Below are 23325 nucleotides of genomic sequence, written 5' to 3' on the forward strand. Positions count from 1 at the left end.
TCTAGATAGTGATTGAATGCCTTCTAATGATTTCTTCTTATTTCGTTTTAGGACATCATCTGCTTCTGAATACTCTTCCATTCGAGACAAGCTAATCCAGCAACGGCAGCAACTCTCCAAGGATCTACTCGGACCGATGATAATGGGTCCAATTATTGCGTTGGACGATTGGGTCCCGGAGCGTCCACCTAAAAATCCGATGCTGCGAATACCGAGTCCCGAGCTTCCACCACCACCTCCAATGCTTACTCCTACCGAGGATGTACTGCTAATCAATCAAGACGAACCATTACCTCCGCCACCACCGGAGCTGCTACGTCACATGCGTCAGTTAAGTGATTCTGGAGATTGTCGATCGAATTCCGCCAGTCGGCGGAACAGTTTTGCCGGTCAGACAAACAAGAAGAATCTATATCGTGCATCGACGTTTGAAAATCTTTCTCCAGCTAATACGCCACCAACTGGACAACAGCACCAACAGAATAATGTGGCTGTAGTTCCGCCGATGGTTCCGAAGAAGCCTCAGCAGTGTTCACCACCAGGTACTACGGATAGTTCGGGTAATGTTCTTCGACGTCCAGCATCGAGCATGGCAAAGACGCAAACTGTTCCTTCGATGGCTTCTGTGGTGCAGAGCAGTAGTTCCGGTGGTGGAATGCACCATCATCATCACCATCGATTGTCACATCAGATGGTGCTCAACGGTCGCCCATCACAAGAACAACAGCACCATCGGCTATCGTTGCCACTGCAACAAACAGGGCTGATCGGAATGAATTCGTCACAGCATCAGCAACAGCAACAGCAACAGCAAACCAGCTTTGTTGCCAGTAGACAATCCGATACACGCATCTCCGTTCGCAAACGTGCACATAACTCGCAACAGATACCTGTCTCGGAGTATCTGATGAAAATGAATGGTGTTGTTGGTCCGCAAAACGGTACTACACCACCGCCACCGCTAAAACCACGCATGCCAGTACAACCACTGGCCGAGTGTAATGGACAGCAGCCAACACTTGAACAAATGCAGCAACAGTTCCTGCAACATCAACACCAGCAGTTCCAACAACAGCAGCAGCTCATTTCAATGGGAAGCAAAAGGTAGGTGGCCTTGAAGTGGAACGTTTAATTTCTTCTAAAGTGTTGTTTTGATGTTATGTTCGCTAACGAATGTGCAATATATTGCTGTCTTATTAACCTGGCAGCTCCTAAATGGAGCATTCCTGGCCTACGTTGAGACATTGTTTATCCACTCTTTACTAGAAGGTGACGAATATTAATGTGTGCACTGATATTACATGCAGATAATTAATGGAACAAGCTCGCTAACAACATCATTGTGTGGGATACTGTGCCAGGATTAAAGCAGTACTATGTTTGAACTAGCGCGCACCCTCCATTTAATGGGTTCAACTAGTTTTGTGGTTATTGAAACGAACTAAGGTACACGCCGTAATTATCAAATCGCGTGAAAAATGGCGCTCCAGCGGTAAACAACAAAACAAAGAGAGACACTACAAATAGAGGACATCGTCGGTAACTTCTAAATCCACTTTGACGTGGAAAAGAACTCTAGAAAGCTTGCAAACCGATCTTTAACATCTCTCGCTGCGCAAACCGTACGGGGACAGAGATTTGTAATTGAATCGTTTACAACCGTTTGGTTTGGACTCGAGTTGCCGACGCTCGTTGCCATTTGCCAACACTGCAAGACAACCATAGCCTCGGTACTGCAACGTGCACAACTCTACCTTAATGGGTATAAATTTATTATAATCAAATTATGACCACCATGAACACAACCACCTACCACAGGGTGGTGGCGATGCAACAGGCGCCGACTTCTTAGGGGCGACCCTTTATTTCTGCAACATATAGAGCAACAATCGGGTGCTTTGATCGGTTTGAACCTATTAGTGTTTCGATCGTTTGATCGGTCATGATTTGAAGTTTTGTTTTTTTTTTCTCGTTGTAACTCCTCTCATGCTGAGCTGCCCCATCATGGTGGAAACTTATTGCTCCACCTTTACATTGACATTAATTGAGCCTGATCCCGTTTGGCGTTTGGAACAGTCGAAACATGGGCTCAGTAATTTTTTGATCCATTTTAGACGGCTAAGAGCCGACCTTTGAAGGGAGTCAGAAGAGGGATTATATGCCAGTGGTGGCAGTATTGGAACAACGATTCACACACACAGAGTTATCGGCGAAGGAACCCATAAGCTTTTGACCCCATTTGAATATCGGGCCTGATTAATTACAACACCCGTCGAGCAGCAGCGCAACGATAATTAGGTTGCCATAAATATCACCTGGCCGTATAAGAGAGCACGAGCGCAGCGTACCTGACACATAAGTAGTTTGGTTGGGTTTGGCTAGGGTACATCTAGGCCCCAAAGTGTAACCTCCCGAGGAGGGAGAGGACCTTTTATCTTTCTCGGCGCGGGATGCTGTGTCATTGTGAAAAACGTGGTATCTTTGCCGTTTTGCCTACAATTTCCTATTTCCTCCCCCAACTAGAATCACGGTTACTGTGTGATCCTTCGGAAGTAGGTTGCTGCAGGAGAGATACTAAGAAGGAGAATAAATCACCAACCAATTCCCTTTCCGCCCCCGTTCCTCCCTAACGTCCCTTTCCCATCCTGGAAGGTAAAAACCGTTAGCACCCCCCACAAACACACACAAAGTCACCCGCACCCGCTTATAAGGCAAATGGTTAGATTTTTATCGTTCCACTCTAGGGTCTTTCCCGTGACTGCGCGCGGTTGGTGCTTTCCTTTTTTGGTGTTAAGTATTTCACTCCATCAGCTCGCGTGCAAAAAAAAATCGTTGCAATTAATGGCACTGCAACATATTTGCACTTTATCGTCGCGCTCGTCGCAGACGTTATTCGCATTCATTAGCCGAACGCGACCGTTCCGTCGCTCGGGACGTTGCAGAGATTGAGCTTTGACTCGCTCTGCTTTTCACTGATGTTGTGCCACTTTGTATCGGTGGCGGATGGCTGATGGATGGTTTATTGATAAATGTGTGTAGGCAAACGAGGGTGGCAGGAGGTAGCCGTTTTTACAACTCCTTCGCGCTGTTTGAGTAAATGTCATTAGAATAAATTGTTTTAAATGGGTTCGTTTTGAGGTATAATTTATCGGAAAGCGATACGATTTTGACAGCAATGGGCTTAGCTTAGAATTAAGTTGATGCAAAGAGGGCTCTGAAGGCTTGATTAAATCTGTTTTAGATGAAATTTTATAGAGCTCCAACAACTCCTGTTCATTAGAGAAATGACAATTTGAACGTAAATAATTAAAACTTTGAATTACAATGAGCGGAAGAAAGATTGCTTTTTAATTAAGACCAATTTGAATTTGAATTCGCACAAGTAAACAAAATTCAAATTGAGATCTTGTTTCAAAGTCTTAGTGCTAGTAGATTGAAAGATTTTTAAAACACTTTTTTGAACCTGTTAATTTGACTTTTGGCCTGTGAAGTTGCTTGAGAGCCGTTGTTAAACTCCAATCACTTTGATGTGGCATATAAAAGCTGCTTATTTAAGCTTCTTAAAAATTGCCATAACCCTTTCATATCTGGGTGATTCCTAAATTAAATTTGATGTTAATCAAATTTAATTAATCGCAATACGGCCAGGCCATCCTTAAAGAAATTTAAAAAATATATTGAGATCATGCTCTTCAAAGATCACTTGCAATTTTAATAACTTTCAAAAGTTTAGAAAAAACGGGAGGGTTCCATTACCGTCACGCAAAAAGGTTTGTCGGCAGTTGGCTGTCAGGATTCATTCCAATCTTGCAAGAACCATCGGAAAACTGTGTCCCGCGTCGTGATTTTTTTTTTCGATCGCGAGCGCGCGATTTCGTCACCTACTGCTGGAACAAGTAATCCACACCAAAGAATGGGCGCTATTTTTTATTCTTTACACAATCTGGCCCCAGTGATTCGGTGGCGTTTTTTTTTCTTCCTCAACCGCCGCTCGCAATACGTCGTGACTTTGAAGAAAAAGCTTTCGCGATTCGCTTGTGTGGCTTCGGAGCCATCAAGCAACGTGCCTCTTGGATGGACCGAGTTTTCGAAGAGCTACACAGCAACGCCCGGGTTTTAAGAAGCGTCGGCACGTTTTGGATCGTGTTCAGTGTCAAAATGGACGGTACCAAGTTTTTGCTACCCTTGCTCTGTGTTGTCACAAATGATATAATAAGTCCAGCAGATCGTGCCAGTTGCAGAACACACCAGGTGAATGGAAACATTGTCAATCGGTGTATCGAGAACATCTACCGAGCACATTTAAATGCTCAGTTCTAGCTGTTTGATGCTTTGAGGAAAACGATTGATGTGACGCCACCGGGCCGGGAAAGCTTTTGCCAGTTGACCAAAGTCCACAGGCCACGAGTGAGCGCGGGCACATTGTGTGACATTAGGTCTTTTCCTGATCGATCAGGGTCGGTTTCAGTTTTACTGTTCCCGTGCGCACGATTTCTTTCATCGTCAGGCCGACAGCGGGGCGGTGAACGATATTTATGGAACTGGAGCATGCGCCCGCAACAGAAACAACGGCGACAGCGATGTGTCGTTTGGATTTCGTTTGGGCGGTAAAGGGCATTGGTTAGGTTTTATAGACATGAATCCGATGGCATTTACAGGACGGAACACTCGTAAAAGTTGAGAGTAACGAATGTAACGCATGTTTTGTGTGCCGAAAAGGGAAGCTACAATGTTGCTTGGACAGTAATGTTAGGCAGGCGATTTGGAACTACAATTTAAGCGATGATCCGGATTTTTTATTTTACTTAAAAAAATTGATTTACTAGATATTTTGATATTACAGACAAGCAGGAAAAATATAGAATGAGAAAAAGAATAGCAAGAAAGAAATAAAAAGCGTGTAACAAGCAAATTGCTGAGAAAAGCAGTATAAAAGGGAAATGATTAGCAAAATTAATAAGAAAATGTTGAATTGTATAATTAATTGTTCCAAAATCATTTCTGAATTTCTGGTTACATTACATTTAACTATTCACTTTACATGTTTCGTGTTTTTTGTCTTGTTGTTTAAAGTTTTTCGTGTTTTCTCAACTAATTATTTAAATTTTTCCCGCCACTACTACACTCGATACACCGGACTAACGACCATATCAGCTTTCTCTGAAAGCTCCTAGAAACTTCCAACGAAAGCTTTACTCTTTCGAGCGAATACTTTGAAGCTCCCTGTGAAAGCTCTCTTTAAAATGAGGTGACTGTCGACATGCAGCTTTTCTATTGCTCTTTATGCTTATGTTGGCTAACTTTCTCGGTAGGAATTATGCGTTCGCGATCGTACAGCCTACTTCAAACTGATCGCTGCTATCACACAAAGGACAGCGGCGATTTGCGACTTAACGGCAATATTCACACCTTAACGGCATAGAATCGAAGAATAAAAAAACAAAACAAACTGACCAATGGATACAGCTAGACCAATCAAATTGAAACTCGTACTCGAAGGGAACACCTTTCCTGTGTGACACACGGTGAATTATTATCAACCGCCAGTAGCATTCCTGGTCTCAAAGCAGACATTAGAGCTCACAACTGGCGCCTAAATAAATCGACATCGTCGGCTCATTGATAGCGTAACACAAGCTTTATGAAGTGTTGCGGGTAAATTGTAAACATATTGCAACTGCAATTTATTGGAACCGATGCACGGACCCGCATCGAATCGGGGTCCCTGTTAAGCCTATCATACTGCGCTGTAAGCTGTAAAGTGTCTTCGAGACCTACTGGGCGGGTGAGCTGGATTCGGTGGGTGGTTATGCCATGCTTAAGAGGAACGGTTTCGTTTCGTTTGTTGTTTTGAGCGATACGCTGCTACGCTGGTTTGCTCTTACTTTTTTTTTCGTTTTGCTCCTCAAGCAATACGTCATTGGTGGCATTTTCGGAGGATCGTAACCGATCGCGGCACTATTAGGAGCCTTTCAAGGGTGGCTTCTGGTGGGTGTCGCTTGACGGCAGTTGGCGGGTGTGCCTAGATCACGCGTGGGTAGAAGGCGTTAAGGGAGGCGATTATAGGAGTACAAACACAGAAAAAATTAGCCACAACAAATTGATGATATAGCTGCAAACTTGGTGCGAGTTTTGTGCTTTGTGGAAGCTAATGAGCCATGCGCAGACGGTGGATTTGAATGCTTCATAAGCGAGAGCCTTTTATAAGTGGGATTTATGCCGCAAAGCTGTTCAAGCGCGAGTGAGTTTATTTAATCATTATTAATTTAATAGAGCTTGAATAAAAATAATACAAAAAAAAACCTCCAAATGATAAACGCAAAGAGTTTACCGGTGTTGTTCATGAAATGTGTAAGATTAGCTCAGCTCTACTGCTAAAAATGGCTAACAAAGGTGAAATGGAAAAGAATATTTCTTCTTTCCGTGTAATGAGTTTTAAATTTGTTTTCCACGTTAAGCGAAGATGGATGAACGATCTTCATCTCGACGAGCTTGCTGTGGTTCTTGTGTGAGTAATGGTCAATTAACTCTCGTGGAAGCGATGGAAAAATTAAGACCATCATGCAACAATTTCCAAGGGAGTTCCATACTCCAGAACATGATTTACAGGGTACAGGGTACCTCCGTGAAATGCATTGCTCCAAATCTGAATGTCTCAACAGAAAACTGTCGATTGTAATGGACGAAAATTGCAAATATTTTGAAATGTGGCGAAAACCCTGTAACTTGATTCATTTTAAGAATATTCCGCATGACACAGTGGGCTTCATGATCACTGACGGATGGTGTCATAATAACCTCTTACACTTTATGCTTGTTACTCCTCGTGTGCTGGATAATAATTTCTCCTCGTTACGCAGAACACAACCTTGGGAGGAAGCAAAGCCAACGATCGATGAATGCAGCAGCACTGGTCCAATGCGTGCCAAATTTATCGACCATGACACATTTTAGACTACCATGTGACACGCCCCTATACGAAGGGAAACCCTGTGAGAGCACGACACTTAAAATATGCAAAAATGAAACTCCCCAAAAAAACACAACACCGTTTGCAAGGAGGTTGAATTATTTTTTGTCATAACCGCAATAAGATCACGATTTGCTACGCTTTTGCTTTGCTCTTACTACCGACACCGACACAGAGAGTTCGGTAATCAACTTCGCCAGACCAAAAGTTGCGATTTTAAGACCATAATTCGCACCTAGCCCTCACAGTAGTACTTTCCGTATCATTTAGTCAGTGTTTTCTTTTCTTTCTTTTGAAGTTTTGGTACGTTTCGGAAACGTGCAACTATTTCGGCTTCGGTTTCAACTCTGACCGGGCAGGCAGCATCCACCCGAGAGATTGGACAGAAATCGAGGTTACATTATTTTGCGGTGAAGCAACTCTCTGCAATTGGGATGGTTGAAAGAAAATGCCGCTACTACCCCTGCGCTACTACTGCATCCAGCTAGCCGTAAGGCAGCATCCTGCGATGATAATACGATACTGAAATTTATTAGTGCGCTTGTGCAAAAGAATCACAATTGAGGTTTTTTCTTTATAATTTGTGGTTTTGGATTTAAATGCATCTTCGATTGGTAGTGAATGTCGATTTCAGAACTCTTTGCGAGGAGCTTGATGGCCTAGTTATGTGCCAAACTTTGGGAAGACACAAATATATTATTTTGGCATTTTTTTTTTACAAAAAACGGTTTGCAAAAAACAAAAGGAGCTCCTTTTTTTGACCCTCCAAAAAAACATCAATAACTTCACGCTTCATATTGCATTGCAAGAAAAGTAAGAAGTACTACCGCCTGTAAAGCGCCAGTTGGTTTCGTTGGTTGGAAATTTAATTTCATCACCTGTTGCGAGACGGTGGCCCACGGGAATTGTAATGCACCACGGCATGTGGCGGCCACCCGTTACTTGTTACTATTCCGGCGCAGACCCAAGCCAGCCGGCCGGGCTGCGGGAGATTGAAAGTGAGATTTTACCGCCCGGAGGAAGGGTTTTTCTTTTTCGCTGTTTTTATGTTTTTTTTTCGGGGAGCATTAAACTCGCCACGGCTGAAATCGCCCAACAAATCCCCATCGGATATCGACTATCTGCCAATAACGACCTACTCCAACTTAGACGACGACAACGACTACGCATTACCATAACAAAACGAAACCAGTGCAAAAAAAAACCCCCACAGTTCGTGTACACTCTCTAGAGCGCGCGAAAGCAGCCTGCAGGGCCCAATCCGGTAGTGGATCGCACAGGAAAGTACGGTTCCAATCAAAGAATGAACTCCATAAATCAATAAAACACCGCACAACTGTACCCTCGTCTAGATGTTGGGGAAACATCATAAATTGAAGAATCGATGGATCAATTTCCATCAGATATAGTCCATGGTGGTTCATGGTAATAATGACTGAATTCAGCCTCGTCCACGTCTAAAGTTAGTCCAATTTCATCCGAAGTAACTGGAGTAACTTTCATTAAGATGTTGTGGAGCTCGTGAAACCTCCAGATAGATCGCACCTTCACACCGTCGTTAGCGAGTGACCTCCGGGCGAGCTGTAGAACGGAACCTCCAATAGGTTCATATTCCAGCAATATCGATCGTCCGTTTGCTTTTTGTTTGCCAGAGCGGGGACGGTTGGTGGAACCCTTTGGTTGAACTTTTACACCATTTCTAAGCGCCGCATGAAAAATAAGATCGTTTTTCAGACTCACTTTAAGCATTTCAAGTAAACACGTCCTCCCTCTAGCTGTCTGTCTGCTTTCCACACTCCTCGGCCGGTGGGCCGGTGGATGGTGAAACATCCAATTTAGATGAACCTTTAGCGGAGTTTGATTTGACTGCGAGAGTGCAATAACGTCTGCCGGCAAAGCTGTTTTCAAGCACGAGTTGAAAGCCCCAAACAAACCCCGGGATAGGTCAACGCTTAGACGACCGCTCCAGATGGCCCGATCGGTTTCGATCCACCACCGTCATCACCTAAACGCTCGGTAGAATGGTTTCGTTCGCGAGTGGCTGGCGGAAAATTGGCTTGTTATGCCGTTTCGTTGCGATGCACATCTGACCAGGTTCGGTTTGGCAGTGTCCCAAACTGAGGGAGATCGCACCTGGATTGGATAAATTGGGTAGACCGTCGTCTGTGCCTTTTACCCTCCAGAAACTACCCAACCGTGGAGTGGATCAGTATAGCACACACATACACGAAAGGGAAGAACACGATCGAAGCTGTCGCATTTGTTTTTGCATCGCGACGAGCGTCCGTGAAGGGTGCTCTAGAAAATCTTCGCGCGCTCTAGTCGAAAGTGAAACTTTCCAAATCGGGATAATCTTCAGACGCGGCACTCGATCGAGCGACACGGGTTCGTGTTTCACTTTCCGTCGTCCGAGATCCGACAGGCAATGGACGATGGGTCAGCATGGAGCGGAATAGAAGTGCAGTGGTTGCAAGGTCCAGTCTCGTGTCTGTGTAACGATTCCCATGTCGGTGGGAATTACGGCAATTTAGCATAGTGTGTAAGAAATCAACCTTTTATGGCACTGTTCTCCAGCAGTGTGCCATCACGGACGCTACTTCCTCAATGATGATGATGCACCCGGGGAGAGTAGTTTATGAGCATTTGATGGGTCGTGTAAATTTAACTAACTTATACTCCATTCTGACGACTTCATTTCAGTCTCGCATTTTGAAGGTGATCGAGCTCACCTAGATCATGTGGATTGTACAGAAATAAAACGCACTATAAAAGCCCTGAAAAAGATTAGCTCACTCGTCGGTCCAGTGATAACTTTACGCAACACTAACACCTAGGCCAATCACTGTCTCGGTTCGCTCAGTGACAATATGGACCACTGGTAGCACGATTGCCATGTGACACGGTTGAACCTGCGAGCGTCGAATGCGTCCAATAATAGCTCTAAGCTAATCAAACTAATCCATCCATTCATCGTTCACCTGCAGTAGGAGCCCGGTTCGTTTTCTCGTTCACATAAAATATGTCCAAACCCTCCCGGAGGGTTAATCCCGTCTAGTGCAAGCCCTTTTTCCTCTCTTACAATAGCATCAGCTGCCCCCGCTAATTCGGCGTTTCTTCAAAAAAAGCTTTCGGGTGCTATTTCGCCACCACTCTGCGTCCATCAATCATGTGCGCGATTACCTTGTGCAGCACAGTGTAGGACATTGGAAATTGCAAGATGTTGGTGGGCTGACCTGTGCGCGCGAGACTTACCTTTTATTTTTGGGTCACTCATGCGACAACGATTTGTTGGGCATCTCAGAGCACTGGGAGTATCTGGGCTGCATAGTTGGTTTGTAGTGCGCGAGTCGAGTGACAGATCGATTCCAGGTGCAGTCTGGCGGTTGGCTATTGCTAGACAAACTGTTGGGCGCCCACTCGGAAACGGTGCCTGTGCCACCGTGAAGACGTCCGTCGCACCCAATGCAAGCGCGGGTGGTTGTGGCCTTTTATGCCCGAAATAAAAACGCGACGATGACGATGAAGTCCCCCGTTTCGGTGTCTTTAAAAACGATCAACCTAGAGTAACCGCAAACTCCAAAAGGTTGCAAGCAAACGTGATCTTCCGAAACTAGTGACCCAGGTGAGAAGGGAAGCCTAGTGAGGGTTTGTAATCGTGCAAAGGGTTGTACCCTAGTTTCGGTTTGGGTAGCGCTCGTTCTGGTTGGCACTTGGAACGTACCAGCCAGCTTTTGAAACATCCAGAAGGCAAAAAGCTGAAACCGACAGGATGACCTACTGCAGAGGCGAATGTGCGAAAGGGGGACTAAAAAGCGCACATGGTGGTCGATTAATCGCACACACAGCCTGTCGACATGACGGGTTAAGGCTGTCGCACCTCACGATAAAAAGGAGCGAATAGTTCATAGAGATATGGGGGTTGTAAAAAATAAGAGCCAGGCTTCGTGAGGCAATGGGAGGATGAATAATTAATTAAATAACCATAGCGATATGAAAACGTAATATAAGAGGTAAAATAGTGGATTTAGAGGTATAGGGGACAACTACGGAGCAAAGTAAGACTAATTTACCGATGTATCCTGGCACCAATCAAACATCTTCAATTTTTCCGTGGATTCTAATACATCTTACTTTTGGTAAGATCGCATCAATTTTCTGAACCAATTTTGAAGGTTTAGAAGCCCTGTCTGATCTCTCGATGAAGCATTTTGCCCCATCATAGAGAAATAGAGGGAGCATAAATGCGTACGACTCCCGTTCTCTTGCTTTAAACCGTCGTTACACCACACGGAATTACAACGCGCACGGTCCGTTTACACCACACGTCCGAGACAAGTCAGAAGAAATGTTTTGATCATTTCTGTTTTGATCAACCATTCGTAGTCTTAACTCTAATGTATGTTGCTCTTTTGCCGGTCTCTTCTGGAAAAAAGGTCTAAGAGAGCGATGGAGAGAATCCAAGGGATTTAAACCGTTATGCAGAGCATAGCGAGGGTGCAACTCGCTGTAAAGAAGAGCATAGCAAAAGATCACTCTCCCACCTAGGGGTGGGGAGTTCGAAGTCTCCCCATTTGTGGGAGAGAACGCTACCACACGTCAATTGATCGCTGGATTGCGTAGTGTACGGACGTCGTACTGCGCAACGTCGTACATTCGCGTTTCTGTTTCCGTGTTTTTCGTACCCCTTTGCGAGTGACTTAGCAAGTGTGGTTGTAATTAGCTTTCGCGCCTCTCCTCTGTGTGCTCTGATTGCTGATCGGTGTGCGTGGTGCATTCAATTGATTGGTAAATTGTACTTACATTTCTACGTACACGTCAGCTGGAAAGAGCTTTTTGCCCTTTGCATCCTAAATGGTAACAGGGCATAACGGTCCACCCCACAGGGGGGTTGAAATAAAGTGAGAGCTAGAAGAAGCTTACCCCGTCCTATCCCGTTTGCCTGATGTAATTTGAGCGTCAACCCTGCCTGCGCTAGGGAGATGACCTTGCTGTGCAAAGTGCACTGTGAAGGGTGGTAGCGTAACGTTAGAACCTAACCGACATGTTCCCGGTGTGATCGTGCGAGCGTGGCGTGCTTGAGGTTTTCTATGCGTGGCACTGGCGATCATCCCTTGTACTCGTCGAGAAAGCGAAAAAGGGGGAAGTGAGTGCCTTCGACGAGGTGGAATGTTAATTGCAACGCCTCAGTTTTTGAGGTTAGAATTGAATTGTTGTTGTGTTATGACAGTTGGAGCATCTATCTGTTCTAAGTGATAAAGCAAAAGAAAAACAAAGCTTACAACTACCTGTTCAATTACATGGTGTAGCGTAGAGATGTGAAATAAACAAGCATATATAGCGCGAGCAAATTTTCAAGTGCGAATCAGCTGATCTTATTCTGTTCGACGATCATTGCGAGTCGGGTGGTGAAAGTCTCTAATGTGAGAAATTATCGGCAAGATCTATCATTATCGCGTGTGTGTGTACCTGGCTGGGTAGTGTGGTGACACAGTGCGGTGGTGCTTTGGTGTGTGACGCGAGGGCAAACCTAACCCTCCTTATAGTAGCCACCCGCGAGCCGGCTAAGCCACACCGAGCGAAATTGGGTTAGCAGAACGTGTGTAAGTGTGCATCTCGCATCTCGTCGCAGATCGAGCGATCGATCTTACCGACCGAGTTCGTGTCATTGTGCGTGTGTTATCCGTGTCGCATCTTCTGGTCGGGTTTCCCGGAACAGTCCACCTATCAGGGTCACCTGCCTGCGTCACATCAAAGCCTAGGTTTCTCTGGTGAAGCGCTAACAGTACTTCCTCCAGCTTCAAAATGGTGTTCGGAAGCCGATTTCGTATAGGAAGGTAAGGTGATGTCAAGAATGCGTACAACTGTTTCACCCTCCTGAGGCAGGATATCCGTGAGAATAAATACGTTGCATAATTCACACACTGTGAATTATGTGTAAGATCTTGGGAATTGGGCCCAAAACAGGTAGAAACGCATAACAGTATAGTATCTATCCGTAACATCTGGATCACGTACTCCATCGCTAGGGTTAGATTTGACTCGCCAAGTGTTCTTACCTTCCGATAGCAATCTTTTTCCCAGCTTGGCTGACGGAGATGTCCCATTGTAGATTGTTTTTATTGGGATGTTGGCGGAGTTACGATGCGTGTTTTTAGAAAGGTTGTCTGCACACATGCAAACGCTCAACGCGGACGATCGGAACCGATAAGACAAAACGGCAATACAAACCATTCCATGTCCACCGCTGCTACGCACATCTCGCTGAATCGTTGTGCGAGATTCACCGAGCGTTCTTCGCTTGCATCTCAAGTGCAGTTACACAATAGCAGGGGTTTTCTGCCAACGCTGTTGGTGCTGTGGCTTTAAAGGAGTGTGTTTGTGTTACTTTCACTTACCTTCTATCTCACCGGAACTCCGGACCGAAGAAGAAGAAGAAGCTGTACGTTGATACAAACCAGACAGACTACTGCAGTTCCTTCTTCCTGAATGCACAGACAGTTTCGTGTTTTCTTCTTCACTCACTCAAAACTTCACCAAACAACATTTCGCGTATCGCGCATTTTCCGTTCCTCACACACACACACAAACAGTTCAGTAGATGTGATTACAGCTTAGCTGTACGAGCGAAAGAAGCATCACATTTCGCATCGGACACGACCGGCCTTCGAGATGAGGAAAAACGTTCCTACTCCCTTTGGAGGGTGAAATGGTTATAGCGTTGTTTGGTACGCAGCCTTAGCGTTGGATGCTAACCATAATTGATTGCCGGCTACAAGGGTAAGGCAGGGGACGTATCCGAAACCACTAAGGCTACTATGTTTCATTATGGTTCATTATTGTGCCGACTCTGTATACACCGAAATTGCACACGCGGAGTACGCGAGCTGCTGTAGGGCTGCTGAGGATGAGTTATGACGAGGGGACGGTTCGTGGTAGCTATTTGAAATAATTAGCTCAACGTTTTGCGATTATTTACAGTGGATGTATACAAACATACGATGGGTTTGCATTTCTTCTTTAAAGCTTACGCATGAGGAAAAGAAAATGTTTGAGATACAAGGAGAAGGGAGTCGTGAGCTCAGTAAGATCCTAAGGCGAATATCGCAGTAGCTGATGCACAAAGTGACCTTTCGTAATTAAAGTTTACACCAACATACTCAGTTCCCATCTCCAAGCATAATACTAATAGCTGAACTGAATCACGATCTAAAACGAGCTCCTCAAATACAGTTGTGTGATGCAATAGATCGGTATCTATTGTTCCTACGTGACCTATTTAGAAGCACACGTGTATCTCCATGTTTGCCATTAAAAATTATGTCCACAGACTACCAAATATCAAATGGGAGCTCCAAAAAAGGCATTAAACCTGATAGAGACGACAGGGCTAAAAGGTTTGGAAGCTTCCAGTTACAGTAGAATTGAAACGTTGCCTTAATATCTCAGTCCCTACTGAACTTCTAAGCCTCTTCAAGTACTGAAAGTGTTTTTGGAGCACGTCATTGTGTCCCCTTGCTTCAAAGCTCCCCAAAAAATACCACCTCGCTACTATGCGCTCCCTCAGGTCCGGTGAGTTAACGTCTCTCGCACGGGAGGAACTGTCGTGGCCTTTGTCGTGGGTACAACAAACCAAGACTCAGCGGCGACGCAATCAACTCAGACCGTGTCTTTGGTCGTGGTGCTTTACTTTAATTGTGTTTTCCCTGGCCCAACGTACCCTCCCGGCATATAACGGTTCTCACACGAGCCTGCCCAACTTAAACAAAGAAGCCGGGATCGTTTCACCCAGCTGGTCCTGTGGGTTACCTCGACTGTTGTCGCTGTTGATGGTGTACGGCATTTGTCTCCCGTGTTTGCGGTGGGTACTGCGACGTAGTTCCGCCGGCTGGATGCATGTACTTCGGACAAGCGTTTTTGCGGTGCGGGATCTGTCTCTGTACTTCTGTTCGCTTTGTCACCTTTTGTCCGGAATACGCAAGCCCAGGATAGTGAGCCGTTCCCCCGTACTGCCGCTCTTATGACTCATGCTCTTTTGCGGCTTTTGGATTACTTAACACTGCTCCTCTCGTAGCAAAACATTCACGGCGTGGCAAGTGTTGCACGGGGGGGAACAGAAGCAAACAACCGAAACCACCGCAAAAACCACGTTCACGAACAGCAGTGCAAAAGAATCGCTGCGATCGCTATGTGATTCTCTTCCTATGTTTATCTTTGCTGCCTCCTGAACTGTTTCTACAGATGGCGATGGTAGATGATCAAGAACTGGCAAGATAAATTAATTTTATTGTACCGTTTTTTTGTGTGCTTTCGTGCTGCTTTTCTGATGTGATGATGATGAGCCGCGCTTGAAGTCGCGCCAGTTCTCAGTCATCGGCACATCTTCAATCGTGGTTCGGTTCGGTACCAACAAGCAGTCTAATGTGCATCCGACCGTGCGCTAGAACTGTGACGCCATCGTCGCAACACAGACGTACGGTGTTGATCTAATTTCCTCGCGCGCGTGTTCTAAGCCTCAGCGACAGAAGTGCGCATCGCACGACCAGTCGTTGCAGTTCGTTTGCCTCGCTCCGGCACGTGGTTGGTTGGTGGGAGTTTTGCGTCGTTGAGGATGTCAAGAGTTCAACAAACCACACACGCGCCTCGTGTCCGGGGAGTTGAGTCACGGCATTAAACTGCTGTCTATTTTTGACAGCGCTCCGGATGATGGAATTCCTTGAGACGCGCAAACTGCACAACGAGCATCGATGCTCAGCCAAAAACCAGTCATCATGAACCGGTCAAAGTCAACGACTCAAGATCAAATTCTGAAGAACGCTCTTCGTCCAACCGGAACGTCTATTTCTGGCCCTGCGCGAAGTGCGCTTCAATGCAAATGGATACGCAAGACACAACAATCATCTTTTTGGAACATTTGTACGCCTCGTATTGTGCACTCTTATGATTAATGAGCCATAACTATCATCAGAACCACTAAACACGGCATCTACATTGTGTAAGAAGTTTTTGCAGCGCGCATACTACCCATCAAGTGATTGATCGCTGCCGGGGGAAGCGTTTTCGTTCGAATCATAATAATTCCACCCGGCGGGCATTACGTGATCGAAGGAACACTTTTTGAAACATAAAATTCTCATTAACTCACACACAGCGCGACGACTACTACAGGGCAGGAAATTATTCTGAGAGATCGTAAACGCACCAGTGAGTGCACTCAAAGTTCCTGCGGTGGCTTCGAATTCCACCCGGCCTTAGAGACGCCACAGTTATACCATAAAGCCTGTGTGTATGTTCCAGGAATACTGAGATCGTAAAACCGGGAAGGCACATTGACACCGCGTTTGCTCAGCTGGAACATGTCTGCTTTCGGAGCGTCGGATTCATTCACCTTGCGAAAGTTCTACTCGTGGCTGGGTTGGAGAGCTCACATTTTTCTAAACAATCAGATTTGTAAATGCGGTCCACCGTGTCTGTAAGTTTTTTGTCGTCAAGGGCTGAGACCATTTGGAACGGGGCGTTCCTCACGGATTTTAATCTATTCAACCCACCACAGAGGGCAATCGCAATTGGTTTGATGACCGGTTTCGGTTCGATCGAGGAATGACCTAATAAAAGAGAAATAACTTTCCTTCACTTTTGCGCAAAAACTCAACAGCTGGCAGTCAGGCGAGGGTGTGAGGATCACTCTGCTCTAGCGAGCGTACTTCCGGTTCGCGGTTCGTGCGCTCTGCTGGCCAGCGAAGTTGCTGCTGATATGCGATCTGTCTCGGACTGTCGGTGTGTCGGTGACCTTCGACTTTTTTTTAAATCTCCCTCCCTTTACTTGCCTCATCCAAAGTTCATCGGAGTTTGGTTTTTCACCGTATACAATTCAGACAGATAGTTTGGCTTCCAAAAATTAAAGAAAGTTACACGGTCGTCGCAATTTTAGGTTCTGCTGTGCCACCCTGTATCTTGCAATTCTCTTTTGGGTGTTGGTTTTTCTGCATCTTTGAGTGTTTCGACTGAACTTCATTCGACCGCAATTTCGGTACAATCTTGCGATGTTGCTACCGTGTCATCTACCCTTTTGCTCTGAACCGCTTGCCCTGGTCTGGAACGCTTGCCATCGATGCGAGAAGATAATGAACCCATTCTTCTGTGGCTAAAAAGAGGTTTTTACTTTATTTTTTGCATTCCAAATTTCCCTCGTTTTGTGGTAGGCTTGTCGACCATAGGCAGCAGTTCTGATGCGTAGCAAAATATTTCTCTCCTTGACTTGTTTTATGTTGGAATGCTCCGAAGTACACTGGACACAACCGAAGTTGAAAATATTTCGACTTCTTCACGCATGGTGGAACGCACTTATAGGAATTCTTGGTCGGTACTCATGAAACCAAAATGTGTAGAAAGTGTTGGCAGAGTGAATTCCACAAGAAAATTAAATATTGTATACACAGAGAAGAAAAGATATTTGGACAAGATCTGCTTGTCTGTAGACTGCCTGGACGACAGGATATCAAATCGTAGAATGCCTGTTTTATGAATGATGGATTACAATGTCAACGCCTTGAATGAAAGGGTAAATCAACCAGCAAACCACACCTATAAATAAATTAAGTATTATTTTCCTACTTCCATTTTGTCCCAAAGTTCCTATTACGCCTCGTTCAGGCAAAAAATTCAAAACAAAAATGGGCGTAGGTGTTTCCTCAAGGACACTTGGGTGAAGGTTTGCTTTTATCGATCAAAAACTGATTAAATTCCTCTCCACTGTGTAGGTTTGCGAGAGTTTGGAATTCTTGTAGTCCCTCGAAATTCTCTCAGTGTCTAGAAGGTCACCATCAAAAGCAGCATTGATCCTAGAATAGCCGCACTGATTTGCATTAGAGATATTATTCCGCTCAATTATTAGTCTTTAGCTGACTGCTTGTTACGTTCGCGTAACAGTTCCGCGGTAGTCAACAACATAAAAGCGGAACCCACTATTCATTGACCTTCCGGATTGAGCATGAGTCTCGGCAAATGACGCGATTTTTTCAAACTAATTCAATTTGGTGTCGGCTTTCTGGGTAAATACCGAGCCTCCGCGTAGCATTGCTGTTGACCGTCATTAGTCAGCTGTCAACGGTATCGGATCGAAGCCATCGCGCATTAAGGCGGCCACCCTTGTGTTCTGCGCACTTGGCGAAGGTTCGTTCGCTCGGGAGGTCGATTTTATTGAACCAGTGAATGTTGCTGTGAGTTAGTTCGGTCACTAGAGGCAGCCTTTAGCCGCTAAACAGGACCACTTGGCGAAAATAGACACCAGCTTAGTTAGAAAAGAATTCAATTTTAAACATTCAAAAAGCTTCAAGCGACAAATTCTGTCAATCACAACTTTGGCCAACATAGGCGAGCACGATCACGAATGAGGGTTTAAGCTTACTGTGCACATCTGGTGATGGTGTCGATCATTCTGATGGAGATGGACACAAAATGGCCTAAGGGCAGGATGATCAGAATGCGAGTGAGGTTAACCAGTGGAATGTTTCTCAAAATAAAACAAGAATAAGAAGCAAAGGATGAGGTGAGAGCAACAGTAACAGCAAACATAAACCGATCACGAAATCTTGGGAAGCAATCAAGGTCGATTGAATCCATCAGTACGAAAAAAAGATTAAAATCCGTGTCTCTTGTTTCGTTCCTCGGGGCTATGAACACGCGTCGCGCCCTGTTGGGGAATCGTTTGGATCCGGATCTCCATCACCGTCCACCTTCTTGAGGCGATTTTGTACCAGAAGAAGTAGAAGGGGTTCTTCGTAAATTAAAATACCGCTACTGCTATCTGATTGGGTTTTTGCTACATTGATTTAGGAATTTCGGTGGGACCTGTGTTGATTATTAATGATTGCTGCAGATTGCTTGCGAATCATAGCTTTATAAGCGAGCAAACATTTGGCAAGGAATAAAAAATGACGGCTCAGGGAAGCTTATCATGAGAATCATCCATTTTAATCGATCTTAAGCTGAAAGCACCGTTGTTTTATGGAGGGTAAAAAATTGTTCTATCCAATCTTCTAGACAAACGGGTGAGCAAAATATAATCAAAGATAGGCATCTTTAAGCGCTTTACTTTGAAGAAGATTTGTAGATATTGATCCAGGAATAATTGTACATTAAAAATGATTCCAAATCTCAACTTAATTACAAACCAGTCCTATGTGCTTTACCCAGAGATGTTCAATATGTCTTGTTCAGCTTTCATTTTCATTCCATCTGTCCCTGATCACGGCAATCTCGACCAGTTCGGATCTAATTCTACGAATCCTCGCTCATCAGCAATGTGAGAAAAATGCGATCAGCCAGACACAATCAATGGCGCACACTGCATGCAGCAGCAGAGTAGTAGAGGCACTGCAAAGGTGCGGCTCGACCTTTTTCGCTTTCGCCGTACAAAACCCGTGCCTGGTGCGTGTAGTTTCACAGGAATAACCACTTTTGCTTGCGCGTGACTTTATTTAGTCAAACGACTAAAACAATAATGTCAACTTCACCGGGTTTCTTGGAGGCCTCCGCACGGTGTGTGACTTGTTTCGCTGTTTTTCATTTCATTTTTCCCAGTCCCCTGTTTCCATAACGATCGTAAACTAGTTTTCCGAGTTGTATATCTCCTTCTCTCTCTTCCGTGTACTGATATTAACGTTAAGGGACAGTTCAGTATGTGAAAACGGTATCCGATACGCTGGCAAACCCGTTGGCCAACATCAATACCGGATGAGTGTTGGATCGATGAGGACGAGTCGAAGAAGTGTTTGCTAATTCTTGCATCCGTCTCGAGTGGTAGGTGTTGAGTGGTTCATAATTTAGTTTTGGCTAAACCATATTATCACCATTGGTGAAATCTCCCTTTATAAACAGTTTTTTTCGAGCGATGTAGCGAATTGTATCTTATTTTGAATAGGTCACGTTTTGACTCTGAATTCATAAATGATAGGAAAATTCCCTAAATAACTCCAATTGACGTGCCCACAACAAATTGAACAGACGATAGCAAACTACCACCAACATTTCCTATATATTTTTAACACTTTCTCCAACGCCTTAGCGCGGACGACTAACAGCCTTGGATAGCTCGGAAGCATCTGAACTTCCATTAGTCAATCGGTGTCATCTAAACGCCCGCACAACACCAACGCGTATGCCAATATAATCAAGTTTTATTGGTGACTTTGCTAGTAAACTATGGAACAAATCTATTTTGTGTTTTGAAAACTTCGACAACTAATGCGATTTTTTATACCGCGTCACGTGTCGCTGTGATGTGACTGTCCGTAAGCCCTTGACGAAGAGATAATGTGGGGAAATCAACACTCCGAAACGTGGAGCAGAGAAGAAGATCCGCTTAGTATTCTTAACGTGACACTGTCACCAGCAGACGAACCGGAAGGTCCGGTTTTCTCTGCCATACGTTAACCGGTTCCACCAGCGTAGTTGTGGAAATTGGAGGAGTGATGTATCGACACGGGTCTTGCTCATTTTCATACCGATCGGTACAACTTATTTTAGATGCGCGCTGTATCAGTATGGTGATGAGCACTTGAACCTTGGAAGAAGTTGCAGTTGAGAAGAAATGTGCATACAGATGCTTCTTGAAATCTTCATCCATCTTCCACACGTGAAAGGCGTAGTTCTTCACAACTAGACGAACCGCAATGGACCGCCGCCAGTGTGGAATGCGGACCTGCGAAACCGTATCGACATTGTGCACGTCGTCTGGATCCATCGATCACTACTCGCCAATATGACTTCTTGGTCTTGCACGGTCGTTGCTTGGTATCGACCACAGTGATGGGACCTGATCGACGCCTGAGAGTGATCTTGAACTGCACGACACACAGATCGTCCGATCTGTACGTAGCCGACGGCATAAATCGCATTGCCGGCGTTGTCGTTGCGGGACCGCCATCACCCTCGTCCGCTAATAGTTCGATCGAGTATGATTTATGGGAGATCAGCGACAGAGCGATCGCAATCATCGGTCATCGAAGCGATCGCTAGATAATGCCGCTTCAAGCGAGACTGGCTGGTTGTGGCTGTCGCCATCATCACACACACACACACACCAACCGTGGTAAGGCTCCATCAAATGGCACACGGTAAATGAGATCAGATTAACGACTTCAACGCCACCACACGCTGTACCGCGTTTGACGAACGGACCACGTGAGACTACGTCAGAAGGTGTAGTGAGTTTACTTCGAAGGGAGATGAATTCTCGCCAAGTCCCTCCCTTTTGGGTTGACTGTGCGAACTCTATTGATCTAAGATTTGTTGCACTGGTATATCGGCTCGAATCAGTTAACTTGGCCGGTAAAGGCCACACCGACCGACAATCCTTGCAAAGGCTGGGTAGTAGTAATGGTAGCATATCGGTTCGGCCCCGTGAACAAACAAAACCGATCCAGAGAGGAAAGGGTTTTTAAAATTAGATTTCGTAATGTAACAAATTGTTTGCCGCTTTGAGCCGTCGTCGGGGTGTGTCCGGTACCGAGTTGAATTCGCACAGCAGTTTTTATTTGGAGCTCGGTAGTCAATCATGGTGCACTGTGTTCGTGTCGTTTACTGTTGCCTAATGTAGCGTTGACTGCCTCTATGTACTGGGTGCGTGTTCATGTGGATAGAGAGGCAGGCATTTGGTATTTATATTGATTTGTCAGACCGAAAACATGCGACTCTTGGTGTTCATCAGCTCCACAGGATGTTGTCAAAGAAGACAAACAATCGTTCATTAATATTACCAACATGCTTCATCTCGCAACCCGCAATAATCTAAAAGGGGCAACCTCCAAAAAGAATGCTTTACTTTTGAAGTGATCGTTGGCAGATGCCTTGACTTATGGACTTATGGATGATGGAGCTCTCGCTCGCTTTTTCATTCGCTGCACACTGATCTACGTCTAGACGACCTTGAAGGACCTTTAAACATCTCGTGCACCTGTTGCGCTACCACCTCTATCCCTCCACAAACCTTAAGCGGTATCCGTAAAGGTATCACATGAAAAAGTGAATGTTCCACATTCTTCCGAATACTACTTGTGCCAAGCGTCTGGCAAATAAAAACGCACAACGCTTACCTTTGTGTTGTGAACGACATTGCAATGGCTGGGAGGTGAGATGTACTTTGCAGCTGTAGAATCGATGCAGAACTTGAGCGGTTGGTGTAGTTGTATTTCCATCTGTCATCACATTTTTGTCAATGTCGAGTCGAGTAACGGATTATGTGCGGTAGGAATGTGGCGTGATGGAATTGATATCTGTTTGTAGATTGCGAACCATTTTGTTGGGGATTTTCTCCAACGCAAGATAGTTGTTTTTCACTTATTGTGATGGAATTAGAAGCTACTTTTAATTTCTGATATATACCTTATTGATCCTCAATTATTTTAAGGGTCAAAGGGTCTGGTAATCTGCTAGGATTTAATGCTTTAACGTCTCTTTTAGACTGCAGGACGAATCAGGATGATCAGGTGTTTTGTCGACTATTTGAAATAGACAAGACGATTCAAGATACTGTCTAAATCGAGGCCTAATTCCACGACCAATCTAGAGAGATTCTTAAATAACCTTTAACACTTTGTAAGTGTTCCGATTTGACGGTTTGTTTGTTTAGATTATTAGGCCCACGTCACGTCACACTTCAAATGTCAACTGTACGCTCCTCCACAAACAATAGATCGGCGATCGGAGCATCAATTGAATTTTCACTCACAATACTTACAACGTTTACTTGCGAGTTTTTTGCTCTCCCAATTGTTACTCAATTGTTGATCGATTCGTTTATGCGATGAAAGATAATGAAATGATGAGGGTTAAAAAACGCGAGCCAATTCAATCCACACAAAATGGTAGTAGTGGTGGCACCTTAAAAAATGCCACGATTTGATCTATTTCTTGTTTAGTGTTTTTTTATCCTCCCTTTTTTTCGCTCACTGTACTCGTGTACTTCGCCCTCGTAGCATTGCGCCTTCCATTGAAATAGGCTAATACAGCGATTGTTGAATCGGCGTAGCAAATCGTTAATTCAATTCTTTCACCAATATAGAAAAAAAAGAAACACCACGGCACCGTACCACACACTACAATGCAATTGGGAGTTTAGGCTACGATCGCAAATGGGACGAAGCATGTGGTTCGAGTGCGCGTTCTGCATTATTGTGGCGGGCTGCAAATCGAATGTTTGTTCCAAAACACTTACACAACCAGGTGTTGGAGATGTTTTTTCATCAGGTTTTTTGTTTTGTTTCCTTTTCATGGTGCAGCATAGTTTAATTTTAAAGTTCAATTGGTGCAACATTAGTCGCTTCGGTTGATTGTTGTAATCGAGATGTTGTATATTT

At 44.8% G+C, this 23325-nt stretch overlaps 1 protein-coding gene across 1 annotated transcript in view; it reads left to right on the forward strand.

Moving 5' to 3' along the window:
* The window catches only part of LOC126560363 (protein Shroom), a 301881-nt gene that overhangs the window by 82625 nt on the left and 195931 nt on the right, over positions 1-23325 (forward strand). Inside the window, exon 6 of the mRNA XM_050216324.1 lies at positions 52-1104. Coding sequence (XP_050072281.1) covers positions 52-1104 — 1053 coding nt within the window. The remainder of the gene's footprint in view (positions 1-51; positions 1105-23325) is intronic.

Source organism: Anopheles maculipalpis, chromosome 3RL, assembly GCF_943734695.1.
Source record: "Anopheles maculipalpis chromosome 3RL, idAnoMacuDA_375_x, whole genome shotgun sequence".
Taxonomy (NCBI): domain Eukaryota; kingdom Metazoa; phylum Arthropoda; class Insecta; order Diptera; family Culicidae; genus Anopheles; species Anopheles maculipalpis.